This window comes from Enoplosus armatus, chromosome 16 (assembly GCF_043641665.1).
Source record: "Enoplosus armatus isolate fEnoArm2 chromosome 16, fEnoArm2.hap1, whole genome shotgun sequence".
Classification (NCBI taxonomy): Eukaryota; Metazoa; Chordata; class Actinopteri; order Centrarchiformes; family Enoplosidae; genus Enoplosus; species Enoplosus armatus.
Window position 1 is genome coordinate 22,453,641 of NC_092195.1, and position 17,997 is coordinate 22,471,637.

At 41.8% G+C, this 17,997-nt stretch overlaps 1 protein-coding gene across 2 annotated transcripts; it reads left to right on the top strand.

Moving 5' to 3' along the window:
- The first annotated feature begins 547 nt into the window (after positions 1–547).
- Positions 548–17,626, top strand: hsf1 (heat shock transcription factor 1). 2 transcript variants are annotated; one of them, XM_070921387.1, is made up of 15 exons: positions 548–938; positions 2,738–2,846; positions 3,114–3,250; positions 3,623–3,747; positions 3,851–3,926; positions 4,165–4,226; positions 5,165–5,243; positions 5,999–6,117; positions 10,332–10,513; positions 10,719–10,869; positions 14,183–14,254; positions 15,289–15,394; positions 16,061–16,114; positions 16,505–16,562; positions 16,684–17,626. In XM_070921387.1, exons 1-15 carry the CDS (start codon positions 816–818, stop codon positions 16,869–16,871), a joined length of 1,641 nt encoding a protein of 546 aa, XP_070777488.1. In that variant the 5' UTR covers positions 548–815; the 3' UTR covers positions 16,872–17,626. The 2 variants fall into 2 exon arrangements, with proteins under 2 accessions (XP_070777488.1, XP_070777489.1); XM_070921388.1 differs by lacking the exon at positions 14,183–14,254.
- The last annotated feature ends 371 nt before the right edge of the window (positions 17,627–17,997 follow it).

Consider the following 17,997-nt stretch of genomic DNA (forward strand, 5'->3'; position numbering starts at 1 on the left):
GACTCTCCCTCTCAACAATGAGTGTCTTTGTAACCAGGAATGTCATTTCTTTTGTGTTTTTTCAATGATTTGGTTAAAATATAATGGACACCTTGCATTTTGGTAAATTACCTGATCCTTCACAGGGATTTCACATAAAACATCACATTCTTTTAAGGCCATTAGTTCACATCACACATACTACTAACCCTAAACACGAACATTTCCTCTTCAACCTCTTGATCATTTGATTTTTACAGTTTTTATTCATCAATTTGTTTTTAAACAAGAAATATGAAATGTTAGATTGAGGATCAACGGATTGACAACCAGACAGATAACATTGATTAATACTAATAAATAATATAATAATAATCATAAACAGGCGCACACGAAGCATCTCGTTACATATTAAATGTTGTAGATGAAGAGAATGAATGAAGAATGTTAAAATTAGAAATAATCCAGATTACAGTTCTTTGCGTCACAATGCGACAAAATGTTTACGTTACGTTTTAACGTGACGTCATTTCCGCGCGACATCAACCTAGCTACGCAGTTGTTTGCTTTATTGGATTTGTTGGAATTTTCCACTGCGGAGTTAAATATAAATAAAACTGACTAAATCAGCTGGAGACACTCAGAGTCCATGACCAGGCTCTATGTGATCCGGGACACACGGCAGTCCGGCTCCGCGTCGCACTTAGTTAGTTAGTTTGGAGATCTTTGAGCAGCGGATGGCGCTAGCAGCAGGCTAAGTGTTAGCATCATTAGCTCTGTTTAGCTACAGTGTTTTAGTTGAATAATCCGACGTGTGTTTGACTTTTATCTCTGTGATGGAGTATCCCGGAGGAGGAGGAGGGGCGATGCCGAGCGGCGGTAATGTCCCGGCCTTCCTAACCAAACTGTGGACCCTGGTGGAGGACCCAGACACCGACCCGCTCATCTGCTGGAGCCCGGTACGCACATTAGCCTAGCCTAGCATAGAGCTAATGGCTAACAGGTAGCAGAAGAGTCCTTCAGAGGACAGTTATCTTTGATTAGACAGTCAGAGGTTAATTAAGAATAAATGTCTGAGTTACATTCAAGTAGCTGTCATAAACTGAGCTAACAGCTGATCAGAGATAGTGAGGCATCTGTAGAGGATTCAGACTCCGTAAATAATAAACATTCATCTAAATTAAAATATTTACATCTGAAGAGAGATCAACTAAACCAGTTAAACTTGATAATAATAAACTAAACAAGTTAACGTTAATAACAATAAACGAAACAAGTTAAACCTAATAAAAATAAATTAAACAAGTTAAACTTAATAACAATAAACTAAACCAGTTAAACCTGATAAAAATAAACTAAACCAGTTAAACTTAATAACAATATACTAAACCAGTTAAACCTGATAAAAATAAACTTAACCAGTTAAACCTGATAACAATAAACTAAACCGGTTAAACTTAATAACAATAAACTAAACCAGTTAAACCTGCTAAAATAAACTAAACCAGTTTAACTTAATAACAATAAACTAAACAAGTTAAACCTGCTAAAAATGAACTAAACCAGTTAAACAAACTAAACCAGTTACACTTAATAACAATAAACTAAACAAGTTAAACCCCACAACACTAACCAGTTAAACTTAATAACAATAAACTGATCTGTTTTGTACAGTTTGCCGGCGGAGACTACCAGAGGGTCCCCTCTCATATAGCAGTCTAGTCCTATGAGACACTTTGCTGAGGTACTTGTGGTTAGCTAGCCATGTAGCCAGCTGTGTTGAGCTAAACAGTTATGGTAATTTGTGACTGTTTAAAGTTTAGTGTCCGGTACTAAAATAAAAACCTGAAAATACTGACATGATCACCCACTCGTCCTTTCTCCCCGCAGCCATTGTTGCTGTGTGGCGCTCAGCTGTTTTTTATAATCCGCTATGAAATTTGTTTTCAGCTAGAAAACACATCTACTAATGTTAGGTCAACACAACAGACAGACTGCTTATAAACTGCTTATCATGGCTTCCCATGTTTGTACTCACAGACTTTTCTGTTTTAGCTGTACAGAGCTAACGCTAATGCTAGCTAACATCAGCATTTACTGTAGCTGACTGTCTGATGTCGAGTGCTGAGGGTTGTTGTTTAGACAGTTGTTTCATGCACAAATCTCCAAGTAGAGACAAAATAAGTCCTGAAGTCTCGTAGTGTTCGGTTTTAATGAAACACCGACAGCAGTCTGAACAAGGGATGTGACTTCATGAACTGTGACTGGGTCAGATGATGGTGTCAGCTATGTCCTGGACACACTGAGGGTGCGTTTTCCTTTATTGTTCCCATCCTTGCCAAATCTGTGGACTGTCTCATGATTCAAGATGTCGTTTGCATCAGGCAAGGATGGATAACAACAACAGTAGTGATAATGATAATAGCAATAATAATAATATTTTAATCTTTTGGCTGCCGGGCCCGTGAAAATATACAAGAGGCCAGTAAAACTCTGATCTACTGGCCAAGTGGGGAAAGAATGTTTTATGTTGGAAGCTGCCTTATATGGACTCAGTTTATCTGAAGATCAGAGTCTTGGATGTATTTATTTGATTTTATTAGAGCTGCAATTAACTATTATTATTATTATTGATTATCAGAATAGTTGCTGATTAATTTTCTGTTGACTGAACGATCAATTTCTTGACTAATCGTTGCAGCTGTAGTTTTTATTGTAAATACTGATGTTTATCTGTGTGTTCTTTGTTGTTTGTCAGAGTGGCACCAGCTTCCATGTATTTGATCAGGGTCGGTTCTCTAAAGAAGTTCTACCAAAGTTCTTCAAACACAACAACATGGCCAGTTTCATCAGACAGCTCAACATGTGTGAGTATAAACACTGTAAACATGACGGATCACATGTCAGAACACAACAGGGTTTAACTTCATTGACATCACTGCTAACATCACTGCTAACATCACTGCTAACATCACTGCTGACATCACAGATGACATCACTGCTGACATTTAACTTTAACTCAAACAGAGAACAAAAATGTTTCAGTTTTAATGTCTAACAGTTTGACTGAAACACAGACAGTCTGATGCTGTTTATTTTGATAGATTTCTGAATGGAGTTCTGTCTGTGTACAGATGGTTTCCGGAAGGTGGTTCACATCGAGCAGGGCGGTTTGGTGAAACCAGAGAGAGATGACACAGAGTTCCAACATCCGTTCTTCATCAGAGGACAAGAACACCTGCTGGAGAACATCAAACGCAAAGTCACCAACGTACTTACCAAACCCTGTTGCAGCACCCGTACACGCCCGTATACGCATGTACACGCCTGTAAACACCTGTATACACCTGGAACATCTGTGCACATCTGTGCACATCTGTGATATCTGTACACAGCCGTACATGTTAACCTGCTGGAGAACATGAAAATCGACAACACACATACCTGTAAACACCTGTGTACGTGTTAACATGTACCTGCAGCAGATTGACACCTGTACACATACTGTATATACCTCTAAACCTGCAGCACTTGTACCTGTACATCTGTCAGTCTGTCATGGTCCTATGTGGTAACAGTTTCTGTGACTGCTCCTGGTCTCCATGGTAACAGCGCATCCCTCTCTGTGCTGTGATTACTTCAGGTGTCGTCTGTGCGTCAGGAGGAAGTGAAGATGTCTACAGACGAAGTGAACAAGATCCTGAACGACGTCCAGCTGATGAAGGGAAAACAGGAAACCATTGACTCCAGGATCATCGCAATGAGACAGTAAGAACTCCTAATCCTAGACCAGAACCAAAACCAGACCTGACCCTGCAGTCAGCAGGTCTCCTCATGAAATAAAGCTGATCCTGTTTCTTTTGTGTTTCAGTGAAAATGAGGCTCTGTGGAGAGAAGTGGCCAGTCTGAGGCAGAAACACACTCAGCAACAGAAAGTCGTCAACAAGGTAATCAATATACAAAATATCAATATATCAGTACACCAGTATATCAGTATATCAATACATCAATATATCAATATATCAGTACACCAATATATCTACACTGAAGTACGTACAGTAGAATACTCCTAGAGTCAGCACACAGTCAGCAAAATGCCAACAGCATCAATATGAGCATATTAGCATATTAGCATGTTAGCACATTATCTTCTCTACCTGAACTAATAATAAATTCTCTCTGCAGTTGATCCAGTTCCTCGTGTCTCTTGTCCAGTCCAACAGGATCCTGGGAGTCAAGAGGAAGATGTAAGTTGCTACAAATACTACGCAATTTACTGCACCGTTTACTACAAATACTACACAGTTCACAGTTCACTGTTTATACTACACTCTGACTTTATCATTGATATACTATTATATTATTATGATATTATATTATTATGCTCCTCCTTGACACACACACATATATATATATGGCTCATTGGCCATAATTCTTACTGTAACAGTTGATGCACTCAAATACTGACATATTGTCAAGAAAAATAAATAATTTACACAAATGTCAGTAATGCTCCATCCAAGACTCTGTGATGTTGATAACTCCTGAACAACTGCAGCTTGGGCTGGTTTATACAGAGCAGGACCAACAGGCTGACTAACATGCACACTGAAGGCTCATTGGAGCTCAAGCACTTTGACCACATGGTTAAATTCTGTATTCTCTGACCTAGTACGGTCACATATCTGCAGTGATAAACACTCCTGTAGCATTAGTTATTACTTTGGTCTGAATCTGCAGTGAGAGGCTGCCTGGACGCTGTGGGGAGGAGGACTCTCCTTCCAGTCTGGTTTTGTCTTTAATCGACAAGTTCAGGTGGTGCTGTCGTAAATGTCATGTTTGAAGTTCCACAGACAGACAAACTGTGATGCTCCGTTCCATTGCTCTGTGTTCATTATGAAATGACAATTATGAGTCTTGATTGAAAACTAAATTTGATTTTGGATTTTATTTACCTGGGCGGGCCTTAATCTACCTGGGCGGGTCTAAATCTAGAGCCTATGTATGGGAAACACTGACTATGTATATACATTTACTGTGTAATATGCATATCTATATTTACTGTGTAATATGTATGTGTATATACATTTACTGTGTAACCCATACATATTTTCTCTGTAATTTTTTCTACATATTTACTGTGTAATAGTTATACATATTGTACTGTGTCTCTTACTGTCTGCAGTCCTCTGATGCTGAATGACTCTAGTTCTGCCCACTCCGTGCCTAAATACAGTCGGCCGTTCTCATTGGAGCACATGCAGGTAACATGTCACTGACTCGCCTGTCGCGCGTCACCCCCCCCCCCCCCCCCCCCCCCACCTGTTTTGCGGCAAGTCCCGCTCTACTGTGCTGTGATTGGCTCGCTCATTACTTCAACTCATTCTTGTGATTTGATGCTAGCTCCGCCATATATAAATATATTTTAAATCCTTATATCTGCAGAGGGAGTGTAACTAATTTTAACCCCTTGTTCATATAACATTTGCTTCTCAGCAAATCATGTATTCATAACTTTATTCAATGAACATATTACACTCATCTTGAACCATGTGTTCAGTGGCACAGCTGCGCTTACAGCTAGCATCCAATCATAAGAACGTCGGAAGTAACGAGTACTAGCAAATCGCAGCACATTAGGGGGGACTTGTCCACATCATTTTTTGTTTCTACCTCTTCTTCTCTGTGTCTCTAAGGTCACATGGCTCAGTGTTTAATGTAGACTCAGATCAGATTTAAAGTTTGAATCTCTTCTTGATGAACTGTTAAAGACGTGTTTGTGTTGATGACTAATTCTGACAGATTCAGAAATTTCAGGTTCATCATTATCAAACTGTCACAAACAGTGATTGTTTTGATTTGTTTGTGAGCTGAGTGGATCTTGTTAAACTGTTAAAAGGTCCGTTTGTGTTTCAGGATGTTTATTAAAATGATTGTCAGTGTGTTGAAACAGACAGAATAAAGCAGATCTGAGATCAGCTGTGACTGCAGTATAACTCCATATATGTTGATGTTTTAGGCTGCAGCCAGTCTGTTCTCAGCTGACTCCCCGGTGACTTCTGGACCAATCATCTCTGACATCACAGAGGTGGCCACACCCACAGCTGAGGATGTGGTCAGTGATTGGACGGACGTAGGGTGAGAACCAATGAAATCGCATCCTCTAGAGCAGTGGTTCCCAACCACAATGGGTCGCCAAAGCTCCGCGGTGGGTCGCAAAGCCCTCTTTTTTTTTACATATATATAAAATATAACATACTTGCATTTAATTAATTTCTCTGGCGAAGACAACTATATATTTATACAACTATATATTTATTATAAAGCCAGGCTGCTTGAACTATTAAATTGTGTTCCTAAAGCTATACGGAAAAATATTGTTTTTTATGCAATGAATATAATGAAAAATACATTAAGATATTCCAAAGGAAAAATGCTTTTTCCCTTATTTTGTAATTGTATGTGGGTGGGGGGTGGTGGGGATCGTCAGTGTATATACAATGATAAAATAGGGGTCCCTTAAGGAAACGGTTGGGAACCACTGCTCTAGAGTGAGTAGCTCTAAAGTTCATACAATGAAAAAGGAGTTCTAAGTCAAACGCCAAAACATGAGCAGCAGATCATAAATATGACAAAGGCTGATTCAAAAGAAAATCTAACTGAGGTTGAGTAACATGTACAGTCGTACTGCAGATTCCAAACAAGAGTCCAAAGCCACCTGAAACCCTGGTGAAATGACGAGATATAAAGCGCCTCTGATGTTCTCTGATCCAGAGATAAACCTCCAGAAATTCACTTAGAAATCAGAGAAAAAGAGGTGCTGCAGAACTCGCCTGAGAATCATCATGTTTTTAAGTTTTCTTTAGTATCACAGTGATCCTGTAAATCTTCCTGTCGTCTTATTGGTTCCCAAATTTGCCTATATGTTGGTGTTGGCGTGTTGGCATTTATCAGATTAGCAACAAAATGTTTGACATCCCCCATTTTCACACAAAAGTCAAATTTCACACTGAGTATTTACCATTTAACAGAGGGGGGTTAACTTAATGTGGTACTATTGGGCTACGCAACTGAGATCAGTTATATTCTATTTTTCAACAAATGATCCACCTCATTGGACTGAAATGGAATCTCACGGTCTAAAATGACCTCTTCCCTTATACATATACTCAGACACAGTAAAATAACTAAGCAAACAAACTAAAAATCCATTTGTAAAACACATGAGAAAAATATTGTATGATGTAAAAAAAAACCCTGTCCTTATCATTATATAGTCCAATATGGGGTAATCAGTTATTTGTACCAGGTAGAGCAGATGCAACATTTAAACTATGGGACTCTGAGGGACTTAAAATAATCCAAGACTCTTTATTTGACAGGCTCAGATGTAGAGCCCGACCGATACAGGATTTTTGAGGCCGACATCGATACTGATATTAGGGAGTAAAAAAATTCCAGTAACGATATATTGGTTGATATTCTTTATATATATCCATGAAGACACATTTTTTGCAATGAACCCTCAAATGTTGTTATCAAACACTTGTGACAAGGATATGTAATGGAAGCAGGTGGTTTTACAGTTCAACAATAATTTTTATTGTCAAAAACAATATCACAACACATGTCAAACATAAGTGCACTGAAACACTAAACTTTAATAACTGTAAAAAAAAACACAAACAGAACAATATTAACTTGAATTAAGGAAAAGGATCAAATATACATAAAATGCTGCCTATATAAATATAAAAACAAATAGCACAAGGCAGCTGTGTAGGGCAAGCAAGCTCCTGACAATCCAACAGAGGCAGGTTTATGCAGGAAGCACAGCGTTCCTGCATTGTAAACATCTTCTTCAAAAAATAAATAATAATGATAAAGGCAAACCTATATAAGAGTATGAATGAACAACTGAATGAACGGAAGACTTTTTCACAAGGCCTTGGTAAAGTGGTCCCACACCTTGCTTTTTCCATCTTCAGCCATCTGTAAAACGCACCGACTGGAACTGATCGGTCGGGATGGCGTATCGAGCTGCGAGTCAGTCCTGAACAAACAGTCTGTAACGTTACTGTTACACTCCTATTAATGTAACGGCAGAATGGGCTAAGACGCTGACACATTAGCTTCCACTCACATAATAAGGTATGAAAGTAGCTATGTGGTTAGCTAGCTAGCTAGCTAATGTAGCACAATTATGAGTGACATGACGGTTTTCGCAGGAGAGTAAAATATGGGGATGTTGTTCATTTACTTTCCAGCTTTGCATCTCAACAACTAGGTAACAACATGGCGTGAAGTCAGCGCTCAACAGACTCAAAGCATCACTGCACTGTTGTCTGCTGAGCTGCAGCATGAAGGGAAGGGATGCTCTGATGCTAATCTTTCAATCCGTTATTGATTGTACTGATGTAATGTACGTCACTATAGCTGGCTAGCTACCTAGCTAGCATCGCAAATAGTGTGATAAGCATGCGTGACGTGTCGGTTGTCAGGGACAGGGTTATATTATACTGAAAAGGGAAAATGATAGGCTCATTGTTTATTAACTTTACAGCAACTTACTGTAAAGACCACGCTGGACTGCGGACCTCTGCTCAGCTGTGATGCGCTGCAGACGGTGCTGAGAGCATTGTAAACAATGGAGTCGGAGCGCGCTCTGCTGGACAAACTATGTCATGACACCACTTCTGAATTAACACAAGGATCTTTTTCTGCATTATGTTCTGTAAAAAAAGATTTAATATCGAGGAAAATCGGACAACATATATGCCGATTCCGATATATCTGTGATAGGCAAAAATCGGCCGATTTAATCGGCAGACAGATAAATTGGTCGGGCTCTACTCAGATGTTATGATGTCTTTTGACGAGGACGGCAAGCCCCCCTCCTTTACGCTTACTGCTCCCGGTGAAATCCCTGTCGGCCCGAACAGTCTGAAAGCCTTCGATGGAGACGTTGTCATCGGGAATGTCCTGGTGCAGCCACGTCTCCTCTGACTCCTGGCTAGCGCCGTTAGCTCATCCATCTTGTTTGCCAGCGATCTCACATTGCCCATGATGAGAGAGGGGAGACACTGCTTATATCTCCTCTTCTCCATAAGCCTCTGCTGTCTCGACCCACCTCTCTTCCCTCTTCGCTTCGCTGCAGAGGAGCATCCTCTATGTGTTTTTCTCCAGATTTCAGCGGGGATCTCCGATGTTCTGGCCTCCAAGCCGGCCGGCTTCAGGGCAATCAGCTGATCTCTGGAGTAAACAATGCGGCCCAGAAGTTGCTGTGCGACTGTACCGTGTCTGACCGAAAGTAATTCTAGGGTGAAAAAAAGTACCAGAACTCTCTCCACCAGCATGTTTGGAGAGGGCGCAACTTCAGAATTCAGTAGTTAAAAAATATGAATTTATTATAAAGGAATAAAGGAGAAAAGTAAGAAAAACATAATTATAGTAAAGATGAATGAGCATTTATAGACCTCAGCTTGCTTTATGCCAAAGAATCTATTGCACTATTATGGAAAAATATTCACTGACCAAGCACAACTCAATGGATAAGACAGATGCTATAAAGTCTTCCATTAGAAAAGATAACCTCTATATTAAAGGCTAAACAGCATATATTTGAGACTATATGGAGGCCCTTCATTAATTATGTTAAGGATTTAGATTTAACAGATGATCAAGTGAATAACTAATTTCTGTAGACAATGTAGTCTCAAAGCTTGTACAACTTGTACTTCTTTTCTTCTAATTACTTATTATAGTTTACATCTATTGCAACTAATATACTCCATTTTGCATAGATTACCACTTGTTAAACAGGAGGAGCATTCTGGTTTTTGAGTTTTCTTCTTGTCTTTGTTTTGTGTCAATACAGCAAATTTATGTTGTGCTATGTTGTAAATAACGGTAAAAGGCTGTATTTCTTGGTGTTAAAAATGTAAATAAAAATATTGTGGGGAAAAAAAAGGATTCACACTGAGCTGATAAAATGCAGTAGAAGGAAATGACAGGAGACTTGCCAGTTCACAGAGAAACAGGAGGTCATTGAAGCTGTAATTTGGAGCTTCAGAATATAATAAAAGTTCATTAGGTGAACATTTGATACGTTTACACTTGTTTAGAATATTTTGCCAAATTCAACAGATGTTATATTGATTTTACAAAACGCACATAAATTATAACCCAAATTGAAATTCATTGTAGGTTTATCTTATTAAGAAAATGTATATGTTGTGGTTCTGATTCTTTTTAATATCTTGTATCAGGTGACTGCCCTGACAGCCAATGAGCAACCTGCGTTCTGTCAGTCAGCAGTCACCAACAGCCAATCCTGCCTGTTTCACCTGCAGAGAAAGCCAATCAATCAATGTCAAGGAGGAGCCGTCCAGTCCTGACGTAGAGGTGTGTCCTGTTCTGGAGGGTGGTGCTACACCTGTAGAGACACCCCTCTCCCCCACCACCTTCATCAACTCCATCCTACAGGACGAGACGCAGCTGAGCCCAAACACCTCCACATCCAATCCTACAACAGGTGACAGCCTATAAACACCTCCAACCAATACTACAACAGCCTGGTTACTAAAGTTTTGTGGTGTATTTAGTAACTGAACTGAATCTTTGTGTTCCATGTCAAAGTTTGTACTTTTGCTTTTTGTTAATAATAGTATTGACGATTGTCAGTAGATAAATATCTTCTCTCTGTTCGCACCTTGACTATCTGTTTCTGGTCTCTGTAGTCAGTCCCATTGTTGTGATGAGCCCTGCCTCCACTGGGCCCCTCCCACCAGCCCCAGCCAATCAATTATCTGCCTCCGTTCCAAACCCAAACTCTATCCCCAGCCCTGCCAAACCTCAGCAGAGATGTCAGACCATCGCTTGTATTGACAGGTAAGCCTTTTACACCTGTGTTACATCAGTCAGGGTGGCTGCAGGTAGATTTACCTGCTGATGTTACCTGCTATTAACTCCCCCCGTACTGCTAACAACTGTCCCAACACCTGCCATCTGCTGTCCCAACACCTGCCATCTATTGTCCAACAACTGTCCCAAAATCTGCCACCAACTCTCCAAACACCTGCCACCAACTGTCCCAACAACTGCCATCAACTGTCCCAACACCTGCCATCAACTGTCCCATCAACTGTCCCATCAACTGTCCCATCAACTGTCCCAACAACTGTCCCAACAACTGTCCCAAAATCTGCCACCAACTCTCCCAACACCTACCATCAACTGTCCCAACACCTGTCCAACAGCTCTCCCAACACCTGCCATCAACTCTCCCATCAACTGTACCAACACCTGCAATCGACTGTCCCAACAACTCTCCCAACACCTGCCATCAACTGTCCAACAACTGCCATCAACTGTCCCACCACCTGTCCCAACACCTGCAATCAGCTGTCCCAACACCTGCAATCAACTGTCCCAACACCTGCCATCTACTGTCCCAGCACCTGTCCAACAACTGTCCCAAAATCTGCCACCAACTCTCCCAACACCTACCATCAACTGTCCCAACACCTGTCCAACAGCTGTCCCAACACCTGCCATCTGCTGTCCCAACACCTGCCATCTGCTGTCCCAACACCTGCCATCAACTGTCCCAACAACTGTCCCAACACCTGTCCAACAGCTGTCCCAACACCTGCCATCAACTGTCCCAACAACTGTCCCAGCACCTGTCCAACAACTGTCCCAAAATCTGCCACCAACTCTCCCAGCACTTGTCCAACAACTGTCCCAAAATCTGCCACCAACTCTCCCAACATCTACCATCAACTGTCCCAACACCTGTCCAACAGCTGTCCCAACACCTGCCATCAACTGTCCCATCAACTGTCCCAACACCTGCCATCTGCTGTCTCAACACCTGCCATCTACTGTCCCAACAACTGTCCCAAAATCTGCCACCAGCTCTCCCAACACCTGCCATCAACTGTCCCAACAACTGCCATCAACTGTCCCAACACCTGCCATCAACTGTCCCATCAACTGTCCCAACAACTGTCCCAGCACCTGTCCAACAACTGTCCCAAAATCTGCCACTAACTCTCCCAACACCTACCATCAACTGTCCCAACACCTGTCCAACAGCTGTCCCAACACCAGCCATCAACTGTCCCAACACCTGCCCCAAAATCTGCCACCAACTCTCCCAACACCTACCATCAACTGTACCAACACCTGCCATCAACTGTCCCAACAACTGCCCCAACAACTGTCCCAACACCTGCCAACAACTGCCATCAACTGTCCCACCACCTGTCCCAACACCTGCCATCAACTGTCCCAACACCTGCCATCAACTGTCCAGCAACTGCCATCAACTGTCCCAACACCTGCCATCAACTGTCCCAACACCTGTCCAACACCTGCCATCAACTCTCCCAACACCTGCCATCAACTGTCCCAACACCTGTCCAACACCTGTCCAACACCTGTCCCAACATCTGTCCCAGCACCTGCAATCACCTGTCCCAATACCTGTCCCAACGCCTGCAATCAACTGTCCCAATACCTGTTCCAACACCTGTCCAACACCTGCCATCAACTCTCCCAACACCTGCCATCTACTGTCCCAACACCTGCCATCAACTGTCCCATCAACTGTCCCAACACCTGTCCAACAGCTGTCCCAACACCTGCCATCTGCTGTCCCAACACCTGCCATCAACTGTCCCATCAACTGTCCCAACACCTGCCATCTGCTGTCTCAACACCTGCCATCTACTGTCCCAACAACTGTCCCAAAATCTGCCACCAGCTCTCCCAACACCTGCCATCAACTGTCCCAACAACTGCCATCAACTGTCCCAACACCTGCCATCAACTGTCCCATCAACTGTCCCATCAACTGTCCCAACTGTCCCAGCATCTGTCCAACAACTGTCCCAAAATCTGCCACTAACTCTCCCAACACCTACCATCAACTGTCCCAACACCTGTCCAACAGCTGTCCCAACACCAGCCATCAACTGTCCCAACACCTGCCCCAAAATCTGCCACCAACTCTCCCAACACCTACCATCAACTGTACCAACACCTACCATCAACTGTACCAACACCTGCCATCAACTGTCCCAACAACTGTCCTAACAACTGTCCTAACAGCTGTCCTAACAGCTGTCCTAACAACTGCCCCAACAACTGCCCCAACAACTGTCCCAACACCTGCCAACAACTGTCCAACAACTGCCATCAACTGTCCCACCACCTGTCCCAACACCTGCCATCAACTGTCCCAACACCTGCCATCAACTGTCCAGCAACTGCCATCAACTGTCCCAACACCTGCCATCAACTGTCCCAGCACCTGTCCAACACCTGTCCCAACATCTGTCCCAGCACCTGCAATCACCTGTCCCAATACCTGTCCCAACGCCTGCAATCAACTGTCCCAACACCTGTCCAACACCTGCCATCAACTCTCCCAACACCTGCCATCAACTGTCCCAACACCTGTCCAACACCTGTCCAACACCTGTCCCAACATCTGTCCCAGCACCTGCAATCACCTGTCCCAGCACCTGCAATCACCTGTCCCAGCACCTGCAATCACCTGTCCCAACACCTGCAATCACCTGTCCCAACAGCTGCAATCACCTGTCCCAACACCTGTCCCAATACCTGTCCCAAAGCCTGCAATCAACTGTCTCAACAACTGTCCCAACAACTGTCCCAACAACTGTCCCAATACCTGTCCAACACCTGTCATCAACTCTCCCAACACCTGCCATCAACTGTCCCAACACCTGTCCAACACCTGTCCAACACTTGTCCCAACATCTGTCCCAGCACCTGCAATCACCTGTCCCAACAGCTGCAATCACCTGTCCCAAGACCTGTCCCAAGACCTGTCCCAACGCCTGCAATCAACTGTCCCAATACCTGTCCCAACAACTGTCCCAACAACTGTCCCAACACCTGCCATCAACTGTCCCAACACCTGTCCCACCACCTGCTAACTGTTTGCTTGAATTGTTGCCCCCCCCACCCTCCAGGGGCACTTCATACCCAGAATGCACTGTTGCCTTTAACCATTTCTATATTGTTTTATATACTAATAAATGTGTAATTTAATATTCAAAGATCTCGGTTTACCTGTAAAAGTAACTCAGCAGTATTTTTTATATTTGTTGTCAGATGATAGTCCTTTTGAAGGTCAGGTGTGACATTAAAACCCCTGTGCTTCCCTCAGACCCCGCCCCCCTCCCTCTGCAGGTGGACTCTCACCTGATGTTTGGCGCTTCTTATCAACACGATCTGACAAGTGAATCAATCAATCTAAATGATCTAACATTTTAAATTATAGTCTGTTTTAAATAAGTCTGATGATATTCTATGATTTTCTTCTTGTCAACATGTTTAGACTCAAACCAACAATTAATATATCCACTAACAAGTACTGTATGTGTACCACAGCCTGATAAATCTCCTCTGTGCCATAGAGCTCCTCCTGTTTGTTCGATTAAAAACTGTTGTGGTTAGTAGGGTTGGGTGATATGACGGTATATACCATACGACCGGTAGAGATTTCGCAATACTGTTTCTTTTGTGGAGGCTGTCTGCTATGTATTCAGGACTGGATTCTCACGTGATCTCTGTGTGAATCCAGCTACCTCGCAAGGTGACGTGGTAGCAGGACCCCTTACCACGTTCTCACTTGACGTGAGAGCGACAGCTGATGGTGGTAATGCACCTCTAAGCTGGTTTGCCAACCCTAGGAAGAGAGTGATAAGAAAACATGGAGGAGGAGAGTGAAATTGTAAATACAATAATGTGGTTATTTAAACATTTTCTTAATTGAATTTCCAGAACAGTTACTGTATTGTGATATAAAATGACATATTCAGTGATAGAAGATTTAGGCAATATTGCCCAGCCCTAGTGACTAGCTGTTTTAGGAAGTTACAGAGCCTTATTTAAAAAATGTAATTAAATATATGTGAGGTGTTTTTATAGATGTATGTCCAGAATTCTCAGCTTCCTGATTAGCCCAGATTGTTGTTGAGTTGCGACATGTGTTTGTACCCTGGTATACGTGCTTACAAGTCTAGTTTAAAAATGAAACTATGTATTTGTGACGTGTTTTGAAAGACATACATCTTCAGTAGAAACCAAAGGGCTTGGAGCTGAGAGCCACAGACACAAAGTATTGAGAAAACTGACTAACGCTTTGTTGGTTTGAGTCTAAACATGGGATTTAATGACAAGAAGAAAAAGACAGAATAACACCAGCCTGATGATGAAATTTTACATCATGTCTCTCTCTCTCTCGGCTGTCCGACACTCTCTGTGTTCCAGGTCTGAACTGTCTGATCATGTGGACAGCATTGACAGCAGTCTAGAAAATCTGCAGGGCATCCTGAACGCACAAACCTTCACCTTCGACACCTCCCCTCTCATGGAGGTCAGTGTGACCATGTGTCATATTTATAGTGTATATTAACATGTGTCACGTGTATATTAACACACATATTAACAGTGTATATTTACATACATATTAAGAGCACATATTTACACACATTAATAGCGTATATTTACACTCATATTAACAGTGTATATTTACACATATTAACAGTATATATCAACACATATTAACAGTATATATTAACACATTAACAGTGTATATATTAACACACATTAACAGTATATACTAACACACATTAACAGCGTATATTTACACTCATATTAACTGTATATTTACACACATTAACAGTATATATTAACGCACATATTAACAGCATATATTAACACACATATTAACAGTGTATATTTACATACATATTAAGAGCACATATTTACACACATTAACAGCGTATATTTACACTCATATTAACAGTGTATATTTACACACATTAACAGTATATATTTACACATATTAACAGCATATATTAACACACATTAACAGCGTATATATTTACATACATATTAACAGCGTATATTTACACGCATATTAACAGCGTATATATTTACACACATTAACAGCATATATTTACACATATTAACAGCATATATATTTACACACATATTAACAGTATATCTGTGTATTCATGTGAACTTTCTATGTTTTTAGTTTTTCAGTTCTTCCTGTCCCTCTGGAGACTTTGACCTCGACAGTTTGGACACTGTGAGTTCAACAACTCAGACTCTTATAGGGTTTTTAAAAAAAAATCTATTTCTGCACTTCCTGTACATTTTCACAATATCAGCTATTAAAGGTCAAGTCAGTCATTTGTTGACCATATAAACATATACAGTTGTGTGCAGGTACATATATGTGTATGTAAAGCTGTATATACACACAGAAAAAAGTGCTTGCTCATGGTGGGAACTGTTGGGTCTCTGTAATAACATTATAAAGAGTCGGTCCAGACCTGCTCTAATTGTAAAGTGTCATGAGATGACTTTTGTTGTGATTTGGTGCTATATAAATAAAATTGAATTGAATTGAATAGAATGATACATGTTGATGATGATGTAATACCTGTCTGACTGTGATGTCACTGTTTGCTCTCAGCTGCTGTCTGAAGAAGTTCCTAAAGGAAGTGATGAAAGCAGCAACACCAACCACACAGGTAACACACACTCACTATTATACTTCTATACTTGGGAGGACGGTCATTGATTGCATTGTCTGGCCCCTGAATCCTGAACACCTGTTGTCATGGTGACTCTGCTGCTCTCTGATTGGTCCAGGGAAGCAGCTGATGCACTACACGGCCACACCTGTCCTGATGTCTGAACCAATCAGCCTCGGGGAGGGCGGGGCCGACCTACCCTCCCTGCTGGAGCTAGAGGCAGAGCCTTTCTTCAGCTCTGACCTTTCCGCTGATGACCCGGCCGCCGCCCTGTTGAGCCACTCCCACCTGGACTCTGACCTCTGACATCTGACATCATCTGGAGGGGGAGGGGCGTCAAATGTGATTTATCATTCACCATAGCAACAGGACAGTCTGAGCGCTGACTCAGAAGCAGCAATAGATGATGATGATGATGAAATCAATCAATCAGCTGTAGATCAATCAGTAGGTCAAAGGTCACGTTTTTATTATGCAGATGTTATTGATCGATATTAACCAGTTTATATACCTGTGTCATCTTCTACTCTTTATTTTAGCTTTTGGGTTTTTTTCTTAGCTGCTTTAATTAAGTGGTTTGTTTGACATTCTGTAAAAGAAAAAATCTCAAGACCCGGGTCACGTCTTTACCTGCCGGTCCAATCAGAAACAGGTCTGAGGTCAGTGTAGATGACGTCACAGTCCAGGTGTGACAGGATCATGTGATCCAGGTGTTTTCTGTGTTGTGCATGTTGAAATCAGAGTTTATGGTTGTCTTTGTTTTCAGGTGTAAAATAAGAATCTGACTATTTTTGGAAAAGTTTATAATGAACGAGAAGTGTTTATCACCCCCCCATGACCCCTGTTAACATGGAGATGACCTGGAAGCAGATTGAGATGTATTGGTCTGATCTATTGGATCAGGTATCAGCCAGGATGTGATCAATCCACATGAAATACTGTTTGTTTATCAGTGTGTCATTATAGAAACATGATGATCTAGAGATGAAGCTCGACAGCATTTCATCGAAGATTTTCAGGCAGTTTGTTTGTTTGTTGGAATGAAGACTACTCTTAGTTAATACGTCTGTCATGTTTTTATTTCCCTCAGTATGAAACCTGAACCACAGAGACTCTGATCTGAAAGGGTGTCTGGCTTTCAGCTCAGAATGAGTCTCTTTGACACTCATGAACCCCGTCTGACTTACAAACTCTGTCTTGACTCACAAACCCCGTCCTGACTTGTGAATCCCGTCCTGACTCACGAATCCCATCATGAACCCTGTCCTGATTCAGTCTGCTCCTCACGGGGGGGCTCTGCTACAGCTGCACAAGTAAAAACAACACAGTGGAAATAACATTCATTCTGCTTTATCATTCAGCAAATATCAACTGGGTACCTGTGTGATTGTTAGGTTGTTATGTTAGCTGGTTGTTTCTCTGCTGCAGGTCA

Bases quoted from the DNA above. Each gene is read 5' to 3' on its own strand.
- hsf1 (XM_070921387.1), top strand. From the start codon at position 816: ATGGAGTATCCCGGAGGAGGAGGAGGGGCGATGCCGAGCGGCGGTAAT. The intron at 10,514-10,718 runs GTGACAGCCTAT...TGGTCTCTGTAG, and splicing joins CACATCCAATCCTACAACAG to TCAGTCCCATTGTTGTGATG. The intron at 16,115-16,504 runs GTGAGTTCAACA...GTTTGCTCTCAG, and splicing joins ACCTCGACAGTTTGGACACT to CTGCTGTCTGAAGAAGTTCC.